Genomic DNA, 24,774 nt, shown 5'->3' with positions numbered 1-24,774 from the left:
CATTTTACTGCCTGACTTCAAGGAAAGCCATAAAATTATCAGTCTTCTCTTTCCTCAATATATTTTCTTCCCGGTCTGTGATGCTCCGTGGGGTATTTCTCTATGCAAAATCCATGAAGGTTTGGCTCCAAATTATCCCACCATAAAACTGAGCTTATGAAGCCTCTCTTGGAGGTTGTGTGGACCCTTTTTCTTGGCACTGACTTTAAAAGAACCATAATAAGCCTCGCAGGCTTGGGGAACGTTTTGGTTGCTGGCGCACCGCTCACGTCCCCCTGGCTGTGCCGGGGCAGGAAACGTGCTGGCACCACAGCCCCAGGGCTCTGTGGGGCTGGATTATCTGCTGGGTTTGCCCCCTTCCTTCCCCACCGATCTCGGGGCTCTTTGCTTTGAAAGCAAGTGGGTGATGCTGCCGGATCCTCACGGCTTAACGTGGCTTGGTCACCCAAGGCTACAGCCACAGCCAAAAATAATAGGGCCCTCTAAAATAGAGCGAGGGGGGCATTGGAAGGGAAAGGGAGAGGTGTGATGGGATAAAAAATGAAGCACACCCACCGACACGCAAGCAGAAAGCCCAACACTATGTGGCCCTGACTTGGTGGATTCTCCTTACAACATCAGCTTACTGTAAGAACTGAAAGAATCAGGACAAACAAACACCATTTATCTTTTCCTGTTCACAGGTCTTAATTATTGCTGTAAATTACTGTTATCATGATATAGCAACCCCCCCCAAAAAACAGCAAGAGTATAAAGAGGCGCTGTTAGCACAGATACGGCCAATTTATTTTTCTGTGTCGTGTATTCTTAGACCAGTCCCCATGCCAGTCCCTGCAGCCAAAAATACACCAAGAGCCTAAAAAAAGTAAAATAGAAACATCATTTCAGAATCCTTTCAAACAACATGTTTCCTTTCCCTTCATACAGAGCCACGAAGAGAAGGGGAAGGATTAAAACAAAAGTGTCGCTTAATTCCCCACCAAGGTACAAGTGAATAAAGCGCTGTGGAAACATGGCCACAATTAGTTCAAATGGCAGAGGAGTATCAAGAGGGAAAAGTTAATCAGTTCTGTCAAATGCTTGAAATGTTAAATAGTTTTGAAATCAGAAATTTAAGCACATCAAGACATGTTTTAGATGTGTTTGGGTGTTTTCTCTCGGTGGTCAGTGCTTATCTGTCACACACCTGTACGGGATGAAGCACGGGGGCAGTAACAGAGCACACACAGCAGCACATACCTGCAGGTACCAGGTACGTTCAGCAGCAAAAATACCTGGTTAGAAGACACAAATCTGGGCTATTTGGAGAAATGCAGTGCCGGGAACAGGGGTGCTGTCAGGGTGCAGGTCCCCTCCCCAGGCCCCCGTCACAGCCCCGTCCCATGGGATGGCTGAAGGGAGGGGGCACAGTGGGAAACAAGCATGTGGGCTCACCACGGTCCCACCAGCAGCGTTCGTGTTTCATCCTAATGGCTGAAACGGCTCCTAAATGAGGCCAGATTACAGCGCCGACCTAATTCACTTACGCCGATGTAAAGGCAGGTATCTGTTACACCCTCACATCTCGGGGCTCACCGCAGAGCACAGACTGCTGATAAAAACCCTGGAGGAGGAAGGGAGGGGGGGTGACTCTGGCCAGGCCCGCTCCGAAGCCCCAGGGACTCGGTGCGACCTCCACGGGCTCCATCAGTGGGTTTGGGATCGGGCCCACGGCGAGCGCTGAGCCAGCTCGGCTTCCAAAATGCAAAATCCTTTTCCATCGGCTCTGCCAGTTTGGTGTTAATGCGTGTGTGAAGGAGCCGGGGGGGGCGGGGGGAGACTTCTGTTAAATCTAGGAATGATTTCGCCCTTGCTGGAATGTTGACTTGGTGCAAAAAGGCACGGGAAGGGGCAGAAGATATTTCTGGAGCCACCAGCTCCCTGCTGCAGCTCCCCAGCAGCAGGTGGACGTGTCATCCCCATCCCCAGCAGCCCTGCCTCCTCTGCCTTCCATCCAGGAAAAACACCTCAAGGACAAAGCCGAGCCCCCCGATCCCAGTACAACTGGGCTTATCCGTGCTGGGGCCCAGCACCATTCGCCCCCCGCTTTCACCAGCAAGCACCGCTGCCTCCAGACACCCTCCACCTTCCCCTGGCATCCAGCTCCCGCACCGCAGCTGCAGTTCTTGGCTGCCCGAGGCCGGTGCCACATGCGTGTGGCTTTGCAGGGTGCCGGGCTCCGAATTCAGCTGGGGCCCTCGTGGTATAACCAGCTTCAGCAGGGCACGCGCTGCACTCGGATCATCCGACACCGAGCGTTTTCCCACCGCACACAATAAACAGCCGTAATAAATTGCATTATGCAGAATATATTTATGGCTAATTTTTTTAATTTAAGCCACCTGGGAGATTTTGTTAGATTGGCCGATACGGAGCTCTCGGTATCCTGGTAATCTAATGAGAGCTAATAGACAAAATAGGATGATGTTACAGCAGTCTCAGGGCTTTCCATTTTCTGTAGCCCTCTCAGAGATCAGACTGGCAGAACTCATATTTTTTGAAATTTTATACATAATCGGTGATGCAATTGCCAAAAATAACCTCTTCACAGAAGTCTTGCTCCTCTGGTTCGTAGCTCACTGCAGTCCCGAAGCAAAAAGCACTGCTTTGCAAGGGAACACGGCCTGGGGTCGGGGAGCGGGGGCTACAGTCGTGTGGCAGTTTCCATTCTGGGTATTATTTTACAGGCAATTTAAATTTAGTTTAGAGTTTAACCAGGGCTAAGAAGTAGTGCGCACGATCAGACATATGAGCAATTCTTGATGGAAAAAAAAAAAAAAAAAAAAAAAAAAATGTAATTTCTGTACATCTCTTTTCTGTCCAAAAATGTTGCCCTAATATGAGATTTTCTAAACAAGAACTGCCAAAGGGGAATGAGTGTTCCTATTGTACAAATCAAGCCCTACCAGCAGTCTTTCCACCATAAAACTCGCGTGCCCATCACAGATCAGCCAAGGCTTGCAAGAAGACTTGAGCCCATCGCAGACCTGTTGAGCCAGCCCCTCTCCGCCCCGTGCCAGCCCCGTTCGATTCGTGCCACCCATCTGCGCTGGCTGAGGCAGTCCCCACACACAGCCATACCTTCAGCTGCCTCCTTGCCTCCTGTTGTTTCTGGGACTCGGAGGCCATGTGGTACATTTCAGCCTTAACTTCGAATTTCCTTTATTTTGGAGATCAAGCTTTGACATTCCCTCAAGGTGGTGGGGTTTTATGTCGCTGCAGATATCCTAGTTTAAAAGATAATGCTCCCCCGAAACAGACCACGATATTAAAGCCTGAAATGAAACAAATTGTATTTCACTTCTCAGCTCCTTTTGCTGGATTAGCTCACGATTCTTTCTCTTTGTTACATATTTAGCACCAAACACAATATTAATTGCAGGCTAGCTTCCCTCCTCCTACACGGCCCCGTGGCTGCCTTTCCTTGCAAGAGCCCTGGAGAAGGCTTTGCCCGGCTGTAGCCTGGAAGTGCACACAGAAGGGGGGGAGCATAGGGTCTGTGAATGTCAGGCAGGTCCGCTCCATACCCTGGGCATTTTAATTTTCATATTTAAAGCAGCAGTGCAAAGAGGCAGAGTCCTGGCTCCGTGGGTAACAACAGCCACTTCTGAGCACCGCAGAGCATCCTGCAGCAGCACCTCGGGACCCCTTCCCCACATCCTAACCCCATGGGCCCCCTTCCCCTTCCCACCGGGGTGAACCCTCCCTGGGGACTTCTGCTTTCGACCACAGGCACTGGGCACCCCTGAGATGGGGAGCACCCCCTGAGAGCACTGCAGTATGGACGCAAGCAGCAGCAGTGATGGAAAAGAGCAGCGGACTTTGAGCCAGGCATCAATTCTCCGTTGTCTGAGCCGAAGCCTGTGTTTTTTTTTTCTGTTTTTTTTTTTTTTTATGTCCATTTCGTTTTTTAAAGAGCAATTCTGTGAGCCCAGCCTCGAGTCATTGCCTCCGTATGAAAGGCGCTGCCTTAACTAGGTGCACAGGGTATAAAGCCAGGAAGAATGGTCTGCTCTGACCCCCTGCACAACACAGGCTACAGGAATTCCCTAAATTAATTCCTGTTTGGATTAGCTCATATCTTTTTAGAAAAACAGCCAACCTTAATTAAGACAAAGGAATTCCAGTGATGTTGAAATCCACCCAGCTCTCAGTAAATTGTTTTAATGGTTAAATACCTCCACTACTTTAAATATAAACTGTATTTCTAATCTGCATTTGCCCAGTTCTAGCTCTGTCTACTGGATAGTATTACACTTGTATCTGCTAGCTGGAAAAGCTATGTATGATTAAACCTCTTTCTGCTTTTCATGTAGGAACTCACAGCCTTGCCTAACTAAACTAAAATGATGTAAAACTGACTGTATTAAATCATGGCAAAAGAGCTCTGACTTGCTCCAAAAATGACAGCAAACCTAGTTAAATTTTAAACAAACAAATATCCTGAATTCTTAGCTGGAAACCTGAGCGTCTGAGCAGTCCCTTCCAAAGTTGAAGTACATCTGTTTAGAAACTGGTTTACAGCGAGGCAGGGCAATTCCTGTGGACAAGGCTTCATTAGCTGAGATTTATAAAACTCCGGCTGCTTCCCACTGCCCTTTCCTCAGCCACCCTCCAGCGGGCTGGACTGAGCGCCGACGCACCAGGTACCTGTCCTCACAGCACGCCCTGCCTTCATCTCCAGCAACCAGCAGAGAGCCGTGCTCCCCGAGCCGGCCAGAAACGTCTCCTCTGGCCAAACGTCTTTGCTTACACGTGAAGTCAATAAATATTTCACAGCGTGTCCTCCCACCACGGAAGTCCACAATTAATGCGTTTAGGAAGCAGGCCAGGGACCGACGTCCGGGCTCGTGGGTCCCAGCTCTGGGTTCGAGCTCCCTGTAGGCAGCCACAAAAATCCTGAGCCCCTGGGGCTGTAGAGCCATGGGTGCACAGCCTGCAAGCACTCGCGGGAGCCTGGGGATCCCTCTCTAACCCAGCACATGCATTGAGTGCAATTGCAGATATCCAGCGTGTTTACCTGCCTTTTCAGCTGTACATTCGCACACTTATAGGTATCTTTATATAGCTCCATGTAGGCATCCTACATCTTTAGATAGCTCCGTGGCATGAACAGGGAGGTGTGTTGTGAATGCACACGTCTGCACACAAGCACAGCAGGCGCGGGCACACACGCACACACATACACACAAATAACTAGGTGAATAGGTGAATATGAACACTAATAGCCATTTATGGCAACAACAATGAAAGCTGTCCCTGGAGCCTGCCTATGGTACGGCAGCCAAAATGATTGAGTACGTCCAGGGCACCGCCGCAGCAATGGCACTCACGTGGGCCTCCTTTTGGAAATGATTAATATTTAACCGGCTTTGTGAACCTGGCTTTGTTTTTGGGAGCGATTAGATAGCGCGGGGCGGGAGGTGTCCGAGCGGCTCCCACTCGTGCTTCGTGAGGAGCAGACAGAAAGGGATCGGGGGAGATATGGGGCCGCAGACAGAGCCCCTCGGCCCCGTTCGTGTGTGCTGGGGGGGGGGGAAAGGGGGGTGAAAAAGCAGCCCGAGAGGCCGGTGTAATAGGATGCTGCAGCTTTTCTGCAAGAGGTGAAATAATTTTAAACACAGACACACAATGAGTTTATTTATTTAGAAAGTTGTTAAATAGAGTCTGGGAATTCAAATATTCAATGTTGACATTGTGCAGGGCTGGCGGGGAGCCAGCCCCGGCGCTCCGGGGGGACCCAATGGCCGCGGCGCCCAGGCCCTCGCCCCTCCCAGCCCACGGACGAGGTAAAAGCCATTAGTTATACCCACAAGCAATAGCTGAATCCGAGTCAAATAATGTTGCCTCAGCCAGCCAACTTCAAAGGCGTGTAAGTGTGTTTGGCTTTTTAGTGCTGGAACTGCAGCAATATGTCACACTTTTGAAAGAGTTTTGTAAACAGTTCCTTCCCCTTTGTAGAAACATTTCTTAAGTTTCTTGTACCCCGTGTAAACAGCGCTAATTAACAAGGGTTACATTTTTCATTTACAAGCAGGGCCGCATTAATGACGAGCTCGCTCCTCGGACCCTCCTTTCCCTTTGTGTCCTGCCCCTGCCCCTCACCGTGGCCGAACGGTGCAGCGGGGGGCAGCTGGAGGCAGACGGGGGGCAGACGGGGGGCACTGGGGGGCAGCTGGGGGCAGCAGGCAGCAGTGGCTGCCCAGGGGCAGGCGGCAGTGCCAGATGTGGTGGTGGCGGCTACTGGGGGGGAAAAGAGGGGGTGGGCAGGGAGAGAGGGAGATGGAAAAATGGGGGGAGAAGGGAGGGAGAGAAGGGGAGGGAAAGGAGAGACTGGGTGAGGGAGTGGGAGGGAGAGAGGGAAGGAAAGAGGAAGGATGGAAAGAAAAAGGGAAGGAGGGAAGAAGGAAAGAAGCAAGGAAGGAAAAGGAAGGAAGGGAAAAAAAAAAAGAGAAAGAAAGAAAAGGAAAGAAAGGAAAAAAAAAAAAGAGAAAGAAAGAAAAGGAAAGAAAGAAAGAAAGAAAGAAAGAAAGAAAGAAAGAAAGAAAGAAAGAAAGAAAAAGAAGAATTAAAAAAAAAAAAAAGAAGAAGAAGAAGAAGAAGAGGAAGAAGAAGAGGAAAGAGAAAAAGAGAAAAAATTAAGGGCAAATAAATAAAAGGGGGAAAATGAGGAGGGAAAGTAAGAAAGGAAGCAAGGGGCGAGGAAAGCCCCCCGCCCGCTCTGCACCCTGCCAAGGGTTAACGCAGCGCCTCGGGACGATGTGCCCGGCATGTAATGCGGTTGTCTCGGCCGGCCCCGGAGCCTCCCTCTCGTGCCTGCGGCCGCCGCGCAGAAGCCACCCGGGGACAGCGCCGCGCCGGGATGGTGCCGGACCGGGCCGGGCCGGGCCGAGCCGGGACAAGCCGAGCCGGGTCAAGCCGAGCCGAGCCGAGCCGAGCCGAGCCAGGTCGAGCCGTGACGACTGCACGGCGCCGGCTGCGGTACAGGCACGGGTAAAAGCACGGGCGAGCGAAGAGCCCCGCTGCGAAGGCTGGGAGCCCGGGCACGGCAAACGTTTCCCTGCTCGAAAACAAATTCCCGGTCCGAGTCTTAAACAGGCAAATAAACTTGCCGGTTCTGTTTTTCAATCGGAGCTTTTTAAGTACTAGGCTGAGGCAAATTACAGGCGCAGGAAAAGCTGCTGAAACTTAGGAAAGTGTTATTTTACTATCTCAGATGGTTAGGGGGATCTGGATCTACCTTGGCCGCACTAAATTGCCTGTAAAAAAGTGGTGATAAAGTGTAAAAGTAACAAGTGCCTCCTTCTTCACGTGTGTTCCCCTAAGCTGATCACCTTCTGCCTCTTTATGAGGCTACCGGGGGGCCGGGGGCTGCCCCGGGCCGGCTGCAGGGCTGCGGGCTTGTGGCGGCCGGGGCTGGGGAGGGGGTTATTCGGGGATAAGGGATCCCCGGGGGGGGGCACAACTCCCCCAGGACCGGCACAAAAAGGCTGCCCGGGCCCCGGGGGCTGCCCGGTGCTGCGCGGCCCGCGGGGGACCGCGCAGGTGCAGCGCGGCTGCGGATGGCCGGCCCCGCATCTCCTGGGCTGGACCCGCAACCCTAGGGCAGGATCCGTATCCCCAGGGTCAGATCCGTACCCCCATGGCCAGACCTGCACCCCCAGGGTCGGATTCACACCCCCAGGGCCGGCCCCGCACCCCCGCACCCGGCCCCGCAAGCGCGGCAACGAGGAGGGCTTCAGCTCCCTTTTTTCCCCTATTATTAAACCCGGGCTTTAAAAAAAAAAAAAAAAATCACTAGTTATTCCCTACTAGTTATTCCTCTACTAGTTATTCCTCTTTTTGTTTCTTCTAATTATTTTTTTTATTTATAGTTTGGGCGCACGGTAAGGGGGGGACACCTCCAAACTGGTTTTTAGCAGTTTTACACCGAGGCCGAGCAAATGTTCGCGGCAGGTACCCGCCTGTAACGACGAGGGAAAAGCTTTCCTGAGCGTTAGCGGCAGCCACACAATCGGGGCGATTTTTATTTGCTGCACACACCAAAAAAAGTAAAAGTGAAATAATGCAAGGGGCGCGCTGGATCCCGATCCCTGCCGCTTTTCCACGTAAGAGGGTGAAGGCTACGAAATGTTTGGCGGTCCCAGCCCCGAAAGAAAGCACCGAAAAGATGCAAACTTTTCCGACGACATCGCAGGGGTCGCCACCGACCACTTGCAGTGAAACCGAGCCGCAATTCGGAGGAAAAAAAAAAAAAAAAAAAAAGAGCGAGCCTTTCTCAAAACACCCAAATCCCGGCTTTTTAAACCCGATTTCCTTTAGGAGCGGATTGCAGCCGGAGGATTAGTTAATGCAGCCGCGGACACGGTGCTAGCCCCGGAGCACGGACCGCGAGCTGGGCACCGAGCAGCATTTTTGTTTGCAAACTGTGTGCGCCGGCTTCCCCGCTCGAAAACCACCTAATCAAAGGCAGGTTGCTGCTGGTATTGTTAAGGTTCACGGCAAAGCTGGGGATGATGCGGAGAGATCTTTCGCTTCCCCTTTTCCACGCTCCTCTATTTTTTTTCCCCCCTTCACAAATAAAGAGTAAATAAGCATCTGCTTTTTACGTCATGCAACTTATGCAACATTTCATCTGACTTTCTTTTTCTTTCTTTCTTTCTTTTTTTTTTTTTTTGCCTGCCCTTTTTTTTTTTTTCACTCGGGAATGTGGGTTGCCAGCGACATGGATATCAAATGAAACTTGCCCAGATGTGTCAGGGAAAATAAAGACATCAGCTGCTTTCAAAATAGGACGCGAAAGCTGGCGGAGTTTGGTTGTTGATTCTCTCTTTTTTTAAAAAATAAAATAAAAACACTGCTGTAGTAAAAAGCAAAGATCTCTATCAGAAAGGAGAAACAGATGGAGGGAGCGTAGGACAAATAATTAAATAAGTCGGCGGTTGCGTGTGGACGGCCGAGCCCTCGCCCCGCGGAGCAGAGACCTCGGGACGGCCAAAGCGTATAAAAAACCGCTGGAGAGGCTCCCGAAATCCCGGCGTTTCGCTCCCCTTTTCCGCGGCTGCCTCCAGCCTCTCCCCCCGCCCCCCGCCGCCGCCCCCCCCCCCCCCAGCTCCGCGCAACCTCCGCGCAACCTCGGCGCAACCTCGGCGCAGCCTCCCCACGCGTGCCGCGCTCCCACGCCACCCCCCCCCGCTCGGTGGGGTCGGCCCCGAGACCCGCGGATAAAGGGGCTGGAAGGGTTCCTTTTGGGGTGGGGGCACAAGCAGAGGGAAGGGAGGGCCGGCCACGGGAGCTGCGGGGCCCCTCGATGCGCGCACGCACACGCACCCCCACCCGCGGCCCCCAGCCCTGCGCGCAGCCCACAGCGCCCACTATAGGGCCCGCAGCCTCCCGCACGGGGCCCCGCCCCCCCCGCGCGGGCCCCGGGCCCCCCCGGCCCCCCCGCGGCCCCCCCCCCCCCCCCCCCCCCCCCGCCGCCGAGCCGAGCCGAGCCGAGCCGGGCCGGGGGATGCTGCAGGTTGCCGGCCAAGCTCCTCGCCGCATCAGCCCCGTCTGTGCAACATGGCAGAGAGCGAGGGTGGAAAGCCAAGAGAAAGGGGGATTGCACCTACTTGCGGCCAGCTTCCTCGCCCTGCCTTTGGATCGCATGCTGCCAGTCCCGCGGCCGATGCTGCCGGGGGGGTGGGGGGGCTTTTTTTTTTTTTTTCCTCTCTTTTTCCTCCTTTCTTTCGCTCCCCCTCTCTCCTCTCCCTCTCCCGCACACACACGCTCTCCCTTTCTCGCAAACCCGGCTCGCTATCTCTCCAGCATTGTCAGTTTGGACACCTTCGCACATGCGCACGGGCGGCTCCCCCCCGCTCTTCAACATTTCAGCGCCGCCAAAAAAAAGTTTGCAGCGATCCATCACCGCCGGGGGGGACCCTGACAGCCGCCACCGGGGCCGGCCCGGGCCGGGCAGCCGCCGCCGGAGGGCTCCGAGCCGGCAGCTCCGCGCCCCAGCCGGGGCAGGGGCCGGGGCTGGAAGAAACGACATTTTTTTTCATTTTTTTAATTTTTCCTCTCTCTCTTTTTTTTTTTTTTTTTTTCGCTTATTAACGCCGTTCCGGCGTCCGTGCCCTAGTTTAAGTTTATTTTCACCCGGATCGTGGAACCCCGCGGATACACGGGTGGGCAGAGATAACGCGACGGTGGGTTTTATTGTGTGCGTATCGCTACGCTGCGCGCTCGCCCAGCGCGGACACTTTCCCCACCTTGAACCCGGCTCAGCCACCGCCAGATGGGCAGAAAAAAAGCGCTTTTAAAACAGAAACACCGAGCGCTCTAATCTGTTTTAATTACAGGCTTTGCCAATCAAAGAGGGAGCGCGCTGAAATTGGGAACTCCTTTAGGGGATGGCTGTGTCCGAGGTATGAATCAATCCCAACTACATATAGATTTTCCCCCGGTACAACCTCCTTGCATTAAACAGTTTTGTTCAATACCTTCCCTGCGCTATTTATGTTCCCATTAATATCTGTTGCAAATCCTGCCAGACACCATAAAAGAAAATTACAATCTTTCAGACTCGGTGCTGCGCCAGTACATACACGCTGCACAACTTTTTGTTTTAATAAAATCCTCAACATCGCCCCTTCCCCTTCCCCCCCCCCCCAACCCCCCGGGCGGCGGGGGGGGGGATCGCCCCCCCCCCCCCCCCACGGGCCAGGACCCCCGCACCCCACCCGTGCCCCCCCGGACCCATGCGGGGTGGGGGTCCCCCTTCTCCCGCACCGCTCCCCAAAGGGCTGGAACTCGCCCTGCCGAGCTGTCCTTGATGCCAGGCGTTATTTGGGATTTGTGATTGGGATGATGATGATGATTATTATTATTATTATTTATTTTGGGGGGGCAGCTCCCAGCCCTGCAGCCCTTGCCCGCCCCAGGGGGATGCTCGGGGCCGGGCTGCGGGGCTGCCCTCGACCCTCTCCGCCTCCAGCCCCTCCAGGCAGCGCCCCCCGAAGAGGGGCTGCCCAGGGGTGACCCCAAAACACCTCCAGGACGGACCCACGCAGCCACCGCGTCTGGAAAAAGCAAAACCCCTCGTGGGGGGGCTTGGCAAAACTCCCCCCTTCCCCTAGCCCCTTTCCCCCTCTTTCAGCGGGGACCCCCGCAAAGCACCCACGAAGCCCCCTCGAAGCCCCTAGCCCCTCCCGGGGGCCAGCCCCAAGCCCTGCGCCCTCCTCCTCGCCTGCCGCTCCCCTGCCCACCCGCGGGGACGACACGCGTGGGAGCGCAGATGCGGCGTTCCCGGGGCGGGCAGCCCTCACCCCCCCTCTCCCTCTTGTCACCGCCACCTGCCCTTCATCCCGGCGGCCTCGGGAGCCCGGCAGGTGCCTCGCCACCCTCCGGGACCCCCCCCCCTCGCCATCCCGGGCCGCCTCCCGGCCGCCCCCCGCCGCCCGCCCGCCTTCCCCGCCGCCCCCGGGGTCGACAGCCGCAGGCTCCCCACGCTCGGTCCCGTCCCCGCGTGTTCGCGACGACCCCCCCGGGAAATCCGTTTCGTTCCCGATGGGGGGAGGCTCGGCCTCGCCGCCAGCCTCCGCCGCCTCCCGCACGGCCGGCGGCGGGGACGAGCGCTTGTTTGCAGCGGGTCCACGGCCACGAGGAAATATTTATTGGGGGGTGAGGGGGTGGGCGATGGTTTTCTCGTACACGCCGGGAGAGCACAAGCACCCTCTCGCACATTCCCCGTAACAGGAAATTTTCTCTTCCTTCCATGACAATTGAACGAGCCCCACAGCCCTACTTGGAGAAAAGTTGGAATTCTTCATCGAGGTATTTTGCTGGGCTATTGTCTTTGTGCAGTGAACTTTACGTCGTGCTATTCAGTCGCAATCTATATTCTCCCAGCTACCAGTAAGATTAATTTAATCATTGTAATGCAATTATTAATACTGTTTACCCAACGCTTGATTTCAGGTTCGCTGTTAAGAAATTAAGCTCCTCGCTGGGCGACCGAAAAAAAGCAACGCAGGGATTTCCAGCCCACGTTGAAATGAAACAGCCCTCTTTATTTAGTCTCAGAACTCCAGCTTTCAGCCATGGGCTCAATTAGGCAAAATGGAAACAATTTTCATTCATTGCAATAACTCACTGTTCTGCTGATCACTTTCAAAATATACACTTTATTATTATACGCTGACCTCGGTGCCGCCGAGTGGCAAGGCTAGAAAGAGGCAGAGGGATCTCTCCAGCCCCCTTGGGCTGTAATTATTAGAAATTAATTGGGTTCAGGACCCCGGGTAGCACGGGTAAATTAATAGCTTGTCTGGTTGTTTAAAGCCGGCCCCCAGCCCCCGGCCGAGCCGGGGAGGGGGCTCCCAGAGCCGGACCCCGCCGGGCGAGCGCCTCCGGCTCCCCCGCCGGCTTTCGGGGAGCTATGGAGGGGTTAAAATCCAACCTAAAGATCCTGTGTACTTGGAGCTGTCGTGCGGGGAGTAAAAGTGAAAAGGGAGCCTTAGGCAAAAGGAAATTACTGCAAGCCCGCGTGACCTTTCCGAGAGGTAATCAATCAAGTGATCAACAGGGATATTTATCATTGCTAGATGGGGCTACTTTACAAATGCACGGGGGGTGGGGGGGGCACGCACGCACACACACAAAAGTTTGGATAAAGCCGGTGAGTCTGAAGACAAATACGGAGGCTTTAATCGCTGGGAAGCTTGCAAATTTTCCTTTCCGAGCTCCCAGAAGGTAAGGGAGAGAGAAAACGGCTCCGAAGTTTCCCAGTAGAAAATGCCTCCTGTGCTAGGTGGTCACATGGAAGCTGTCCGCTCTGCTCGGCGGTCCTGGGAAAGGCTGGGAACGACAGATGTGATTAAAAAAAAAATAGGTCCAAATACGAGGGAAAATAATAGAGAGAGATGGAAGCTCTGATAGCCGGGCTCGGTGTTTGTTTTCATGTAATGTGTTTTTATTTGCTGGCTCGAGCTCGGAGGCTGCGGAGCCCGGTCCTGGCTGCCTCTGCTCCCTGAAACGGTTAACTCGGAAACCAACCCAACCCAACCCAAACCCCAAAACCCGTGCCCCCTGTTAGACGAAATCAGCGATCTGCTTCAATTAAACTTGCTCTCCGTAGCATAAAGCATCCACCGCGACGCAGGCAATGAAACCCAGCAATAAAAGCGCTTGCATTTTCTGCACAGTTTCCCTCTCCCTTGTAAAACATGCCTTCGAGTAAGCCCCAGACATTTCATCTTGCGCCCTACAACTTACCGGCTCCCTTCCCAAACCCCCAAAGACCTCTTTTTCTCTTTTTCCCCCCAATTTTACTCCTGAACTAAACTCTCCTCGGTGCCCTCCCGGTGCAGGGACCCCGATCCCGACCCCCCCCACCCCACCCCCCGGACCCCCAGCACCGCGGAGAAGGGCGCAAAGCAGCCGCCGGGGCTGCGCCTCTCGCTGCGCCCTGCGCGCAAATCGCCGCCCCCGCGGCCGGGCTCGCCCCGCGCAACGCTGCGCGCCTCCTGCGCGGTCTGCGGCGCCCCCGCGCGGCCTCGGCGCGGCACTGCAGGGCTCGGGGGGACCGGGGGGGGACACACCGAGGCTGCCCCCAGCATCCCGCGGAGATGTCCGCGGGCACGGCTTTCTCCCGTGCCCGGCAGAAGGGGTGCCGCCCCCGGGGGAAGGAGGGAAGGAGGTCGCGGGTTGGGGGCTGAGCAGGGGGTGGCGGTGAGGTCGCCGCCGGGGATGATTCCCCGTGGAAATGGTGCGGGGTGCAGGGTGAGGTGCATCGCCTTTCTGCCCGTGGGGGCTTGGGTTTCTGCAGCATTGGGACTGAAGGAAGAAGGGAGAGAGGTCGGCAGCTGGATGGAAAGAGCAGGACAGAGCACAAAAGAAGTAAATTTCACCTTCTGCCTCATTGCAGATCTCCTGGGCTCCTTCCCGTGGGACTTGCAGCCTCCTGTAACCAGAGGGAGGCTTCACAAGACCCCAGGGCACCACAAGGCACCACAGCAGCGTGCTGCAGAGGTCTGAAATGCACATTTAACATTTTTCAGGGAAATCCTCAAAGCCTTCGGAGAGGCCTTGTAGAGGCACAAACATCTCCACCAGTGGGGAACCCATCCAGCAAAACCCCCAGCCCCACGAGGAGAAGGCAGGGCAGGGATATCCCAGGACATCCAGCAGGACTCCTGCATCCCCCGGGTGCCAACATAACATTTATTTACCAGTTCACCAAAAAGAGGTACAACCAATGCCTCAAGCCAAGCTTCTTTCCAAGAATTAGAGCACCACATGGCCAAAAAAGTCGTCTTCATATCCGCAGGAGGTGACCCCCAGTCTGCCCGCTCCTAAAGGAGCTGCAACAGGAAAAACTAACAGGGAGGAGGGGTGAAGTAATTACGGGCCACTAGAGAGAAAACAAACATGTTCTGAACGTAGACAAAACACTGAGCAGAGAGGAATTAATAGTGTGACAAATCAAAAGGGAAAAATGCCAGCAGAGATCAGCCGAAAGTGAACATCCTATTAAAAGCGAAAATTGAAATAATCAAAATCGCGGAGAAAGACAGAAAGGGGAAGGGATTTGAAAAGCAATCCCAAGTAAAAATAAAGGAAGGAGGTGAGCTCTACCTCAGTGCTCAGCAATGGTCACAGGGCAAAAATAAATAATAGAAATAAAAAGGCAGCCCCAGCGTGCAGGTAGGTGACTTGGCACAGGGGCTGATTACACCAAGGGGGCCAGGCTGGCTCCCACTAAGCACAGTGGCGTGGACAGGGTCAGAAAATCCCTACAGAAGCAGAGAAGGCTGTTCTGGGGCCTCCCGGGTGGCTCTGCAGAAGGAAGGGGCTGTGGGTGGGGGGATGTGGGCTTGGGGAGCTGCGGTCCCCTCTAGGCAATGCTCACAGGGGAAACGGAGCAACAAGCAGCTAGAAGCTCCAGCGGGGCTCTGCCGTCCCCCAAATCATGATTTCTTTCACCAGAGCCCTGTGCAGAAGCAGGCCTACCCCATACCAGGGAGGGTTTGGTTATCTGGCTGCTTGAACAAAACAACACGACTAAATGTAAGGGGGGAAACATAACAGGGCAACAGCAGAAAGGCCCTTGGCTGGCAACGCTGGAGTAAACGAAATTTTTGAGTCAAAAATAAGATCATTTTGTGTCAGCGAGAACAGGACCCCGACCCAGGATTGTCAGCGAGATCCCAGTTTCTCTTTGCTGGTCCTTCAGCTGCTTTTCTTCGGAGCCGTACTGCCAGCAAAGCGCGGGCTTCTTCCCGCCTCTCTGCAGGAACCACAAAGACAGGTTAACACATCAGCCTTTATAAAATCCACAAACCCATTTTTCCCTCTAAAGCATAAGGAACACATTCATATTTCACTCCCATTTCTCTCCAGTCCGAAAGCACAGGGTCGGAATTAATGAGTAAAGTATTTGTGTGACGTTTTATATTGTATTGGCATTTATATAGTGCTTTTCACAGGCTTCATGTCAAAACCCTTTACAGGGCAATAAATCATATACCTTTCCTGATGAAATTGTATGTAGGCAATTGGGCACCTATCCTGCCCTCAGCAAGGTCCCGCGCGCGAGACGCGGGGAGTGTGATGAAACCTGCAGAAGGGTGTCTGAAAAAATGGATGGAGGTCAGACCTTCCCCCCTCAATATCCTGCAACACGGTAAAAAGTCTTCAGAGCCCACTTGAACAGCCACAGGAAAGACCTAACCTTAACACGACGGAGCTGCTCTTACAGCCCGGATTACTCAACATGCAAATTGAATTGAGGGTCTTACGCTTAACCCATTTTTTTATTTTTTTTTTTTGCCTCTGAATTTAAACAAGATGTCCATTTCCAATGGATATAGGGATATTTAAATTGAGTTTGTTTCTGAAAGCAGTGGTTACTCCCAAGAATGAAGCCAAGAACCAAATTTTGGATCTGTTGGCACTCACAGATATTTCTCTTAATACAAAATTTGAGATGAGACAGTGCACCTCTGCACGGCTGTCGTTGGCTTCTTTACTTGCCGTTTTTTGGCTAATGAAGAGTAATGAAGTTCTGACAACAGCATGCCTGATTAGACTGAATTTTACTTGTTTATTCGCATTCCTGCACTGTTACCAAAACAACTTCTAGGAGGGAAAAATAATAAAAAAATACCAAAATACCAAAAAAAAAAAAAAAAAAAAAAGGAAAAAAAGAGAAAAAAAAAAAAAAAAAAGTCATTTAAAGACTTTTATGGAAAGATGGCAGGGAAGATGGTAAGGACAAGCCATAGGTCTGCTCTGTTGTCCTGCTGGGGAATCACAGTGCTGGGGCCAAAGGGCATTTTGCAGAGCATCCCTCCTGGCAGACCCCACCATGGAGATGCAGTTGCCTTGGGATTGCAGAAGGCAATGGCTGAGAAGCAAATAGAAATTCTTTGCAGTAGCTCAACACGATTTTAAAACCACTTTTCCACCTCCCCTATCTGTAACACTACAACTGATAACATTCTGCGCATACCGGCTGAGCGTTAAGATGCATTAGAAACCAGCTTGGTTATGATTTATCAGCCGGAAGAACTGTTGGAATAATCTCTGAGCATGAAAGAATACAAAAAAAAAAAAAAAATGACTGTTCCCTACCAGTCGTTTAGATTACCTAATCTGAAGTCAAAGTGACTCAGAAGTAAAACAAAAGCTCCCAGGTAAGAGCCCATCGCCAAAACCCAACAACTTCCACGGGCTGCGTGAGGAGCCGCCCCATCTTATCTCTCGATCCCGTGTGGGTACCCAACTTATTAGCAGCTTGAAGAATGATCTGTAAATAATACACACGCATAGACCTCACTGAGACAGATGACAATGGTAATTAAAATGGTCTTTGCAGCGGGAAACACTATCGGCATCAACAGTTGGAGCTGAATTTTTAGAGTAACCAACACGTTAGAGCCTGTAAAACCTTTTCTGTCTGGCAGTAATACGCTCAAAGATTAAATTAGACTAAATGTTTGTTACAACAAACGGATTTATGTTAGCATTCAGGATTATGCTCCCAGTCAGTGTTTATTATGCTTTTGGTCATATTTATTCTAGAGGTCTCATTTTCCTACTTCCATAATTTTTTGATCAGTTTTGTTTAAACTGGAAGCCTTTTACTTTTCACTTTAGAAATTACAATTTCTTCTTAAAAACTCTAACAGGTTACAGTATCTGGAATAAGTACTAAGGTTACTTGTTTGGTAGCATAAATTACTATCTAATCTACCCCATCTGAATATTTCTAAGGTACCTGTTCCTGCGGTATCGAGGTACTGGATCTCTGAGAGCATGTGATCTTTGAGTTTACGTTGGACCTCCGATAATATTTTTTAATTAAACCTTTTATTTGATGCCTGCTGTAGCTAACATGCAAATAGCATCACATAAAGAATAAAAGAGAACAGGGAAGAGAGAACAGTGCCTAGGTGTAGCATGTTTATTGCAATAAAACATAAAACACAATCGTCCGTTCCCTGCTGAATTAAAATTATCAGCTTCAAAGTCTGAGTAAGAGTTGGTCAGGGAAAAAAAAAAAAAAAAAAAAAAAAAAAAAAAAAAAAAAACTTTCAATTTATTAACATTAAACTCGAAATTAAAAAGTTTGTCAGAGGTAAATTTGAGGTACTCACACAAATAATTCAGAAAACATATGACTTTTTAGCTTGCTTTGCTGTCCAGTTCCCAGCAAATATTCTGCTCTGTTGCAACCCTTCACTAGGACTTTCAAGACTTCCATAGTGGCTGAGCTCAACCACGTTCTTTCTTTGCCTTTGTTCTCTTCGAAAAGTGTTTTAAAATTATTTTTTACATGGTATTCATTAATATGAAAGCATAAATGCATGGAAAATTACTGTATTGGTATTTGATTCCATAGCTGTTTCTACGAGGCATGAGGAAGGAAGAAAGCATTAGAGCACTGTTGCTTCAGTTTGTTGAGGCTTCTGTGAAAACGTGTATTGACCAATGCATCATATTATATATTATATAAATACATACAGGGCATTTACAGACACCTGCAGCTGGCAGGAGACGAGCGTGCTCCATTCCTTCCCTATCCCATAGGAATCACTCGTGTGTCACAGTCTGCTGCATCTGTTTGGGAGATAAGCACCGACAGCCTTGCTCAGCCCTTTCTGCTGGCTGAGGGTTCCCCAAAGGCTGGGGGTCACCACCTCCACCACACTTAAACCCAATGTACGCTGAAGTCCCGCTGTTCTAGAGCCATCAAGTACAGCATCCTGATACTGTGACTACTGAGTAATCTTTTCAAAAGGTCTTTGGGAAAATGTCCACAATATTCCCATTTGCTGCTCCATATTGTTGTTTTTTTTTTTCATTTGCACTCATCGCCCTAATCTGAGCACATTTTAATAGCACACATCTGTTTGACTGTTTCTTCTCCAGCATTTCCCCCTGAGGGGGATGCTTACACGGTGCAGTGATTTGTAAGGTTTCCTTTGCCTTTGACGGACTCCAACCAGAAGCTCAGCACCGTGAGCTCAGCACCGTGAGCTCTCTGGCAGCCCTGCAGGAGCATCCCTGTGGTACCTGCTGCCGGGAGGAGGGCAGAGAATGGCATCTCACACTTGTTGCCGGTCTGCCTCTTTCTTCAGCTTTTCCTACAGCAACAAAAGAGCTCGTAAGAGCCCAGCTCATCTGGACACAGCAGCTGGGGAAGTGCTGGTGAGGCGCTGCCAAGCCCTGGAGCTGCTGCAGCCCCAGCTCAGAGCCCCACAGAGGGCACAGCACTGCTCTGCTCCCATCTTGTGCTCAGTGAGAGCAACCAACCTCCACACCAGGGCACCTGCCTGAAGGAAGAATGATAAAGCCCCATAGAAAAGGCAGGAAAGCAAAGATCTGGTTTTCTCCTTCCTCGCATTTCCTAAGGTACCTGTGGTTTAGCCTTTTGGTTTTCGTTGCTCAGGGAAGTTCCTTAAGCCTATTTCACAGCAGGCTGTAAGGATGAGAGCTCGTCCATCAAGAGCAAAACCTCAGATGCATGCAAATTTCATGTCAGAGTGCTGAGGTACAAAGAAGAGAAATAATTTTTCCCATCCCGGAAATCATTTTGAAATTTCAGAAGTTTTCCCAAATGCAGCAAGACGCAGTTAGAAGTGGGTTCTGTTCATTGCTTTTGGTTTGTTTGTTTTGTTTTTACGGAATTACAGGAAAAGGAAAAGAGCACTCCAATAAAACTAGAACCCAGAAGTAGGGCTCTCCAGGATCATGAAGATTTGGGGGTTCAGTTCTTCTCACAGGCGCGCAGGGTTAGGACACGCTCCCTCTCAGTTCTAGCCTGAAAACTAACTTTTTATTACAGAAGTTTCACTGAAGCTGGCATGTTCCCACCAAATGCTTCAGTGGTGAGAAATAAAGAGTTCCCGAGTGTAAAGCACTGCCAAAAAAAGTCCCGATCATTTCTAGCCAGTGAGCAAGCAAATGTCTTACTTTACATCAGGAGAGAGGGATCTCTGTGTCCCAGCGGTGCTGTAAGCACATGCCTCAGCTTACCCCAGCTATTTGCTTCTGCCTCCACTCAGTTAGGTGCTGAAAATAACGGGGGGTCATTTCCAGACATATTTGCAGTTTGTAATGTAAATGCTTATATAAAAATAAATAACTAAATAAAAACATGAATAAAGGACACACAAAGCCACCGTGACCTTTAACCTATCCTGTCACAGTGATTCCTATTTTTTTCTCACATATATATACATACATGTGTGTGTGCGTATACACATACACACCCGCTCATGATGTGAGAAGAGATTTTAGAAATAAATCTCTCTCAGATATTTACTCCTCAAGCCCATATGATTTTTTAAAAGGGAGGTGGGATCCAGGGTAAGGTGCAAAGATCACTTCTGAGATCCTGAGGCTGATCAATATCAGCCGAGCTCGTTTTAAGCCAGCGCAGCTGGGTATTTTGGGGAGGGTATTATTTCCTTGTCCAAACTTCGAGGAGTGGCTGTCGGAGGAGCCAAGGGTGCGGAGCCAGCTCCTCCAGCGCCCACCGCTGCCGTTGGCCAGTTGTGAATGCTGGGTGCAGCTGGGGACTTGGTGCTACTCCTTATTAGACTCAACCCACAAAAACTGCAGCGCTCTGCAGCTGGAACACACAGCCAACCCATGCTAACCCTGTCTCTTTCCAAATGCCTTTGGTTTCTGAAACAGGCACCGCTGCACCTGCCGTCGATATCCCCGACAAGGCAGGTACCAGCGGATAGAACAGCCCCGTGCCACAGGCCAGAGAGCACCTCCTCTGCCTGCTCCCTGAGAACACAAGAGCAAAAGAAGTCCCCCTTCCTCCTTGAAGAAGAGCTCGTGTGTCCAACACAAACTTGCAAGAACTCCATCCCTTCATATAATTTTTAATTAATTCTCTCTTAATTCTCAGACAGCAGTCTGAGAAGCCGCAGCATTATATATATATATATCTCCTTATGTTTCACTGTTTACATTGTGTTATTCTCTGGCTATTTCCCAACCTTATTCATTCACCCTGGAGATCAATTTGTACACCAAAATAAAGTATGATCTTATCTTTGCGCCGCACAGAAAAGCGAAACAAAATTTCTCACGGGAGGCAGGGGTTAAGGCACGGGACTGGGTGTCGGAGAAGTGCTGTTCTATTCTTGGCTCTACCACTCACTTGCTGTGGGAGCTTGTGGAGCAAGATATAGAGCAGGAATGGAGACCGTAGCCAATAAATTCCTCCCCTGCAACTTTTCCTCTTTCATTATGCATGAGAGTGAGCATTTCCAGCGTTCGAGCATAGATCTGAAAGCTGAGGAAACGCCACTCGACCGAAATACAGAACCAGCAGAAAAAGAAAATGAGTGGAAAACATCAATTACAAAGCTCTGAAGTACTTAAAGAGGATGTCTACTCACACAGAATGGTGGGCCAGATCCAGCCCCGGGCTCAGCAGGCACACCCCCAGGCGCTGCCAGGGCTCGCAGGGGGCTCTGTGCCTGCTCCTGGTGCCATGGGCAGCAAACAGCAAAACCCTGGCCAAGGTCTTCGGCCTGAGAGGTTCTGGTTTGTTTAGAAAAAAAAAAATAGGAACCTATGCTTTGTTTTTTAAATAAGTGATCTGGCTTTTAGAAAGTAAAAAATAGAACTTATTAGGGCAACTTTGATTCAAAAGCCACGGTTCAGACCGTACCCAGATCTGGAGCAGCCAACAAACCACCTAAATTAAGGACAAGTTCTCAGCTGCCTCCCGCTGGAAGCAGCAGTGCCTTGTGCTCCAAGAGGGACACACCAGACAGTAATTGCAGTTTGGGTAAAGGCTCTGATGGGATACACAAAGCTGCAGCAACTCTTACAGGTTTGGGGATTTAAAGAACAATTAAGCACACAGGTCCTCATTTAGGCACGTCAGGGGTAGGCTTTTACACCGCTATGACAGCTGATGATGGAAGAGTGAGATCTTCGCAGCTGTGGTGTTCTGTGTGTAAAATGCATTGTCATGAAACTGAACCATCCTTATTTATTTTTAATCATTTCACCACCTATTCAGAGGATCTGCGCAGCACCCCACTTTGAGGCACGCTCTCGATGGTCAGTGCAGCCTCAGCCTGTCTGCTGACAGCTCCGCAGCCTGCTCCTGGACCAGGTAGGCTGAGAGAAGCAGCAACTAACCCTGTTCTAAAATATTCTCCAATGCCAACCTTTTTCCAAAATTGTGTAAGTGATACATGGGAATAGCATGTGCCTTGTTCTAAAACAAACTGGCCTTGGGAGGAAGAACTAGCTTCTTGATACATAGGAACAATTCTTTCAATGTCATACTTACTAAAATTTTCTATATTCTACTTGCAGAAATATCAGGTGATCACGGTCTTTAATTGTTAACCTAACTGCAATGCATGCCTGGTATATAACAATTATTTCTTAATACAATATATTTAAAAAAAAAAAATCAAGACAGTCTCAGCCTGTGCAACTGAAACTGTTAATTTACCTAAGGGATTATTTCAACATTTATGTATATTAGGCATTATATAAAACCTAGGATTTCTTGGGACATTATCAACAAAGGCAAGGTTTTTTCAAACCCACTTTTTACTGATTGCATTATCAAATACAATTTTATTTGCTTGAATCTTCTGGGAAGGATATGATTTTAATAATGCATAAAAGGCTCGCCTCGTAGTTGGTTGTTGGCTTTTACTTGATACTTAATGTAATCTGTAATTACTCTAGCAGCTCCTGTGCTGGCTAGTGCGTTAAGGTCGCTGGAAAGCTGTGCTGTGTTGTACTGGGTGTACAGGAACATCCTTCTGGTGATTGATGGCTACACCCTACGGAAATGTTTTAATTCTGTCCTTGAAGCATGCCTTCAGGAACACTGTCAGTACGTATTCCTCCTTGTCGAGCAGCACGCGGCGCTTGGGAATCCGCAGCAGCCCGAGGTCCCTGGTTTCTACCCATGGGCATTCAACAACCTCTCCTCTGGGCTTTGGATTCAGTCCCCCAAGCCTTCAACCAGTGGACTTTCCTACCTCTGATGTGCTAGAAAGCTGATGTGCTAGTTTAAAAGGTATACTTAGGACACGATGATTCCCATGAAAAAGCAGTAACAGCTGGTAAATCACAAACCCAGCTATCAGGTTCCAAGAAATAATGTGTACCCTTAGTCAAAGAAGTCGCTCACAATTACTCCAAGCCGCAGCCACGTCCAGTATCTTGCCTTCACTTTGATGTTTGCTGCAGTAATCTGTCCAGAATCCTGTCAATCTGAGTAGATGCATAGAAAAATAGCTAAGGCTATTGTCCCTAATCATTTATGTTTCACTTTGCACAATTATCAAGGAAAATACTTGAAAATACTTGAATACTAGAAAAAAGACAAAAAAAAAAAAAAAAAAAAAAAAAAAAAAAAAAAAAAAGAGTGTTGCAGAACTTGGCTCCAGGAGGGCAGAATTCCACCTTTTTATGTATTGTTCCCTTTTGCAATAACTCCTCTTTAAACCATATTCCTGAGCTATCTGAAAAGCTTGGCCAGAACCTACAGTTGAGAGGCAGAGTTAAAATGCTTCGAGCTGGCTGATATTACGAGACTAAACCCTACTTTAAAGACGTTTAATGTTACCACGCTGCGGCCAAGCCCTCCAACACAGCAGGTTTGTAAGCCAGCAAGTCACCTGCAGCTTCTCATGTCATCTGCTCCAGTGACACCACCGAGATAAACTTGCAAATAGGAACAAAGCACTGGAAATATTCCAGAGCTGCCATAACCCAGAGGTTATTTAACTTGGACTCCACACTCCTAAGATTTCCATGAAATAGACTGAGAACTGAAACAGTGGTTGATATTAATCACGGAATCAGTAATTTAACTGTTACTGCACATTTTTTTTATGATCCTCACTGGATGTAAACCAAATTTTTGTCCTGGTGATACAACTTTGCTACCTGAAAAATGGCATTCCCAAGGGGGAAAAAAAAATCAGTATGGAAAGTCCTGTGGTGAATGAAAATACAACTTAGCAGAAAAAGAGATAATTTTGGAAAGCTGATTAATGGGCAGGGTTTTTGTTTGTTTGTTTTTCTGTACTTTGTAATAATTTCTGCACTAGATACCATTACCTTTGGATTCTATGGGTTTTCCAGGAAAATTGTTCACTGAAAGACACTGAAAGATTCCTGTGCTTTCAACAAGGAAAATCAAGAGCAAGACTCCGCTTGTCATTTAGCAGTATTTGTTATTCATTTTTGATAGTTTCAGGTTCATGGTTTCTACTCCCACTGAAAGCAATTAGAACAGTGATTTACAAGTCATAGGAATAGAAATTTGTAAAGTCCTTTATCAGTATATTTCAATATTAAAAACAACAATAAAGAATTAACTCCACCTCCAATAAGACAAACAAAAGGCTTTGGTTTTAAAGATATTTTTTTTTTCAGTGTAGAACTTCATGTTTTGGCTTGCTGGTCACCTGTTTTCTCAGCGAAATTCATTCATTTCATGTTCACTAACTGACCTGCTCTTCTGTGGAGTTGTGTGTCCTCATCTCCAGCTCTAGCCAAGAGCAACTAGTTTTTTTTTTTTCTTGTATCTCTCATCATTGATGTATTGCATCCTTCTTGTCACCAGAAATACACAAAGAGGCTGAGTAACAAAACACCTAATATTTCTAGACCCTAGGTGGGCGTCTGCAGGTTTACTTTTTTGCTGCAAATAAAAACTATTAAAAAAAAAAAAAATCCACATTAATACAGAAGGAAACTGTTATTCCAGTGAGAACCCCAGCTACCTGTAAGGCCCTACTGTAATCACCGATAATTTACAGGGAGCAGAATCAAAGAACTGGAGCGTGCAACTTCAACGCTATAAGAAAATAAAAATTTAAATTAAAAATAAGCAGAGAAAGCACGAAAACGGCGATTTTCTGGCACCCCCCGTAAAAGGAAGAGTTAAATTAATACATGAAAAGATCCTATCAGCTCTGACTCCTCTGAGTTATTAATTGAACACCTTCTTGGAAACAGGTAGATAAAGACGTGTACCTTGGGGAACGAGATAAGAGTGAAAGGAAAGGGGGAGAAATTAGCAGAGTTTCGCCAGTTCACTCCCTTAATTGTCGGGCTAGGCTTGTTCAAAGCTGCTCGGAGAAGCGTAATACAGAGCGGTAACTAAAGTGCAGGCTGATGATGCAGAAGATAAAAACTTCAGGATTATACTCAAACATACTTATCTTTAGACACGTAAGT

The 24,774-nt window shown here is 49.6% G+C and overlaps 1 protein-coding gene across 7 annotated transcripts in view; it reads right to left on the bottom strand.

The window, feature by feature from the left end:
- The window catches only part of MECOM (MDS1 and EVI1 complex locus), a 313,650-nt gene extending 303,725 nt beyond the window's left edge, over positions 1–9,925 (bottom strand). The window contains exon 1 of one of the 7 annotated variants that reach the window (XM_035334589.1): positions 9,654–9,925. In XM_035334589.1, coding sequence (XP_035190480.1) covers positions 9,654–9,690 — 37 coding nt within the window. In that variant the 5' untranslated portion in view covers positions 9,691–9,925. The remainder of the gene's footprint in view (positions 1–9,653) is intronic. The other 6 variants (XM_035334585.1, XM_035334586.1, XM_035334587.1 and 3 more) reach the window with 6 other exon arrangements.
- Positions 9,926–24,774: the final 14,849 nt, after the last annotated feature.

This window comes from Oxyura jamaicensis, chromosome 9 (genome assembly GCF_011077185.1).
Source record: "Oxyura jamaicensis isolate SHBP4307 breed ruddy duck chromosome 9, BPBGC_Ojam_1.0, whole genome shotgun sequence".
Lineage (NCBI taxonomy): Eukaryota > Metazoa > Chordata > Aves > Anseriformes > Anatidae > Oxyura > Oxyura jamaicensis.
The sequence above is the reverse complement of the archived record's forward strand: the minus strand, read 5'-3'. Positions and strand labels throughout refer to the sequence as shown.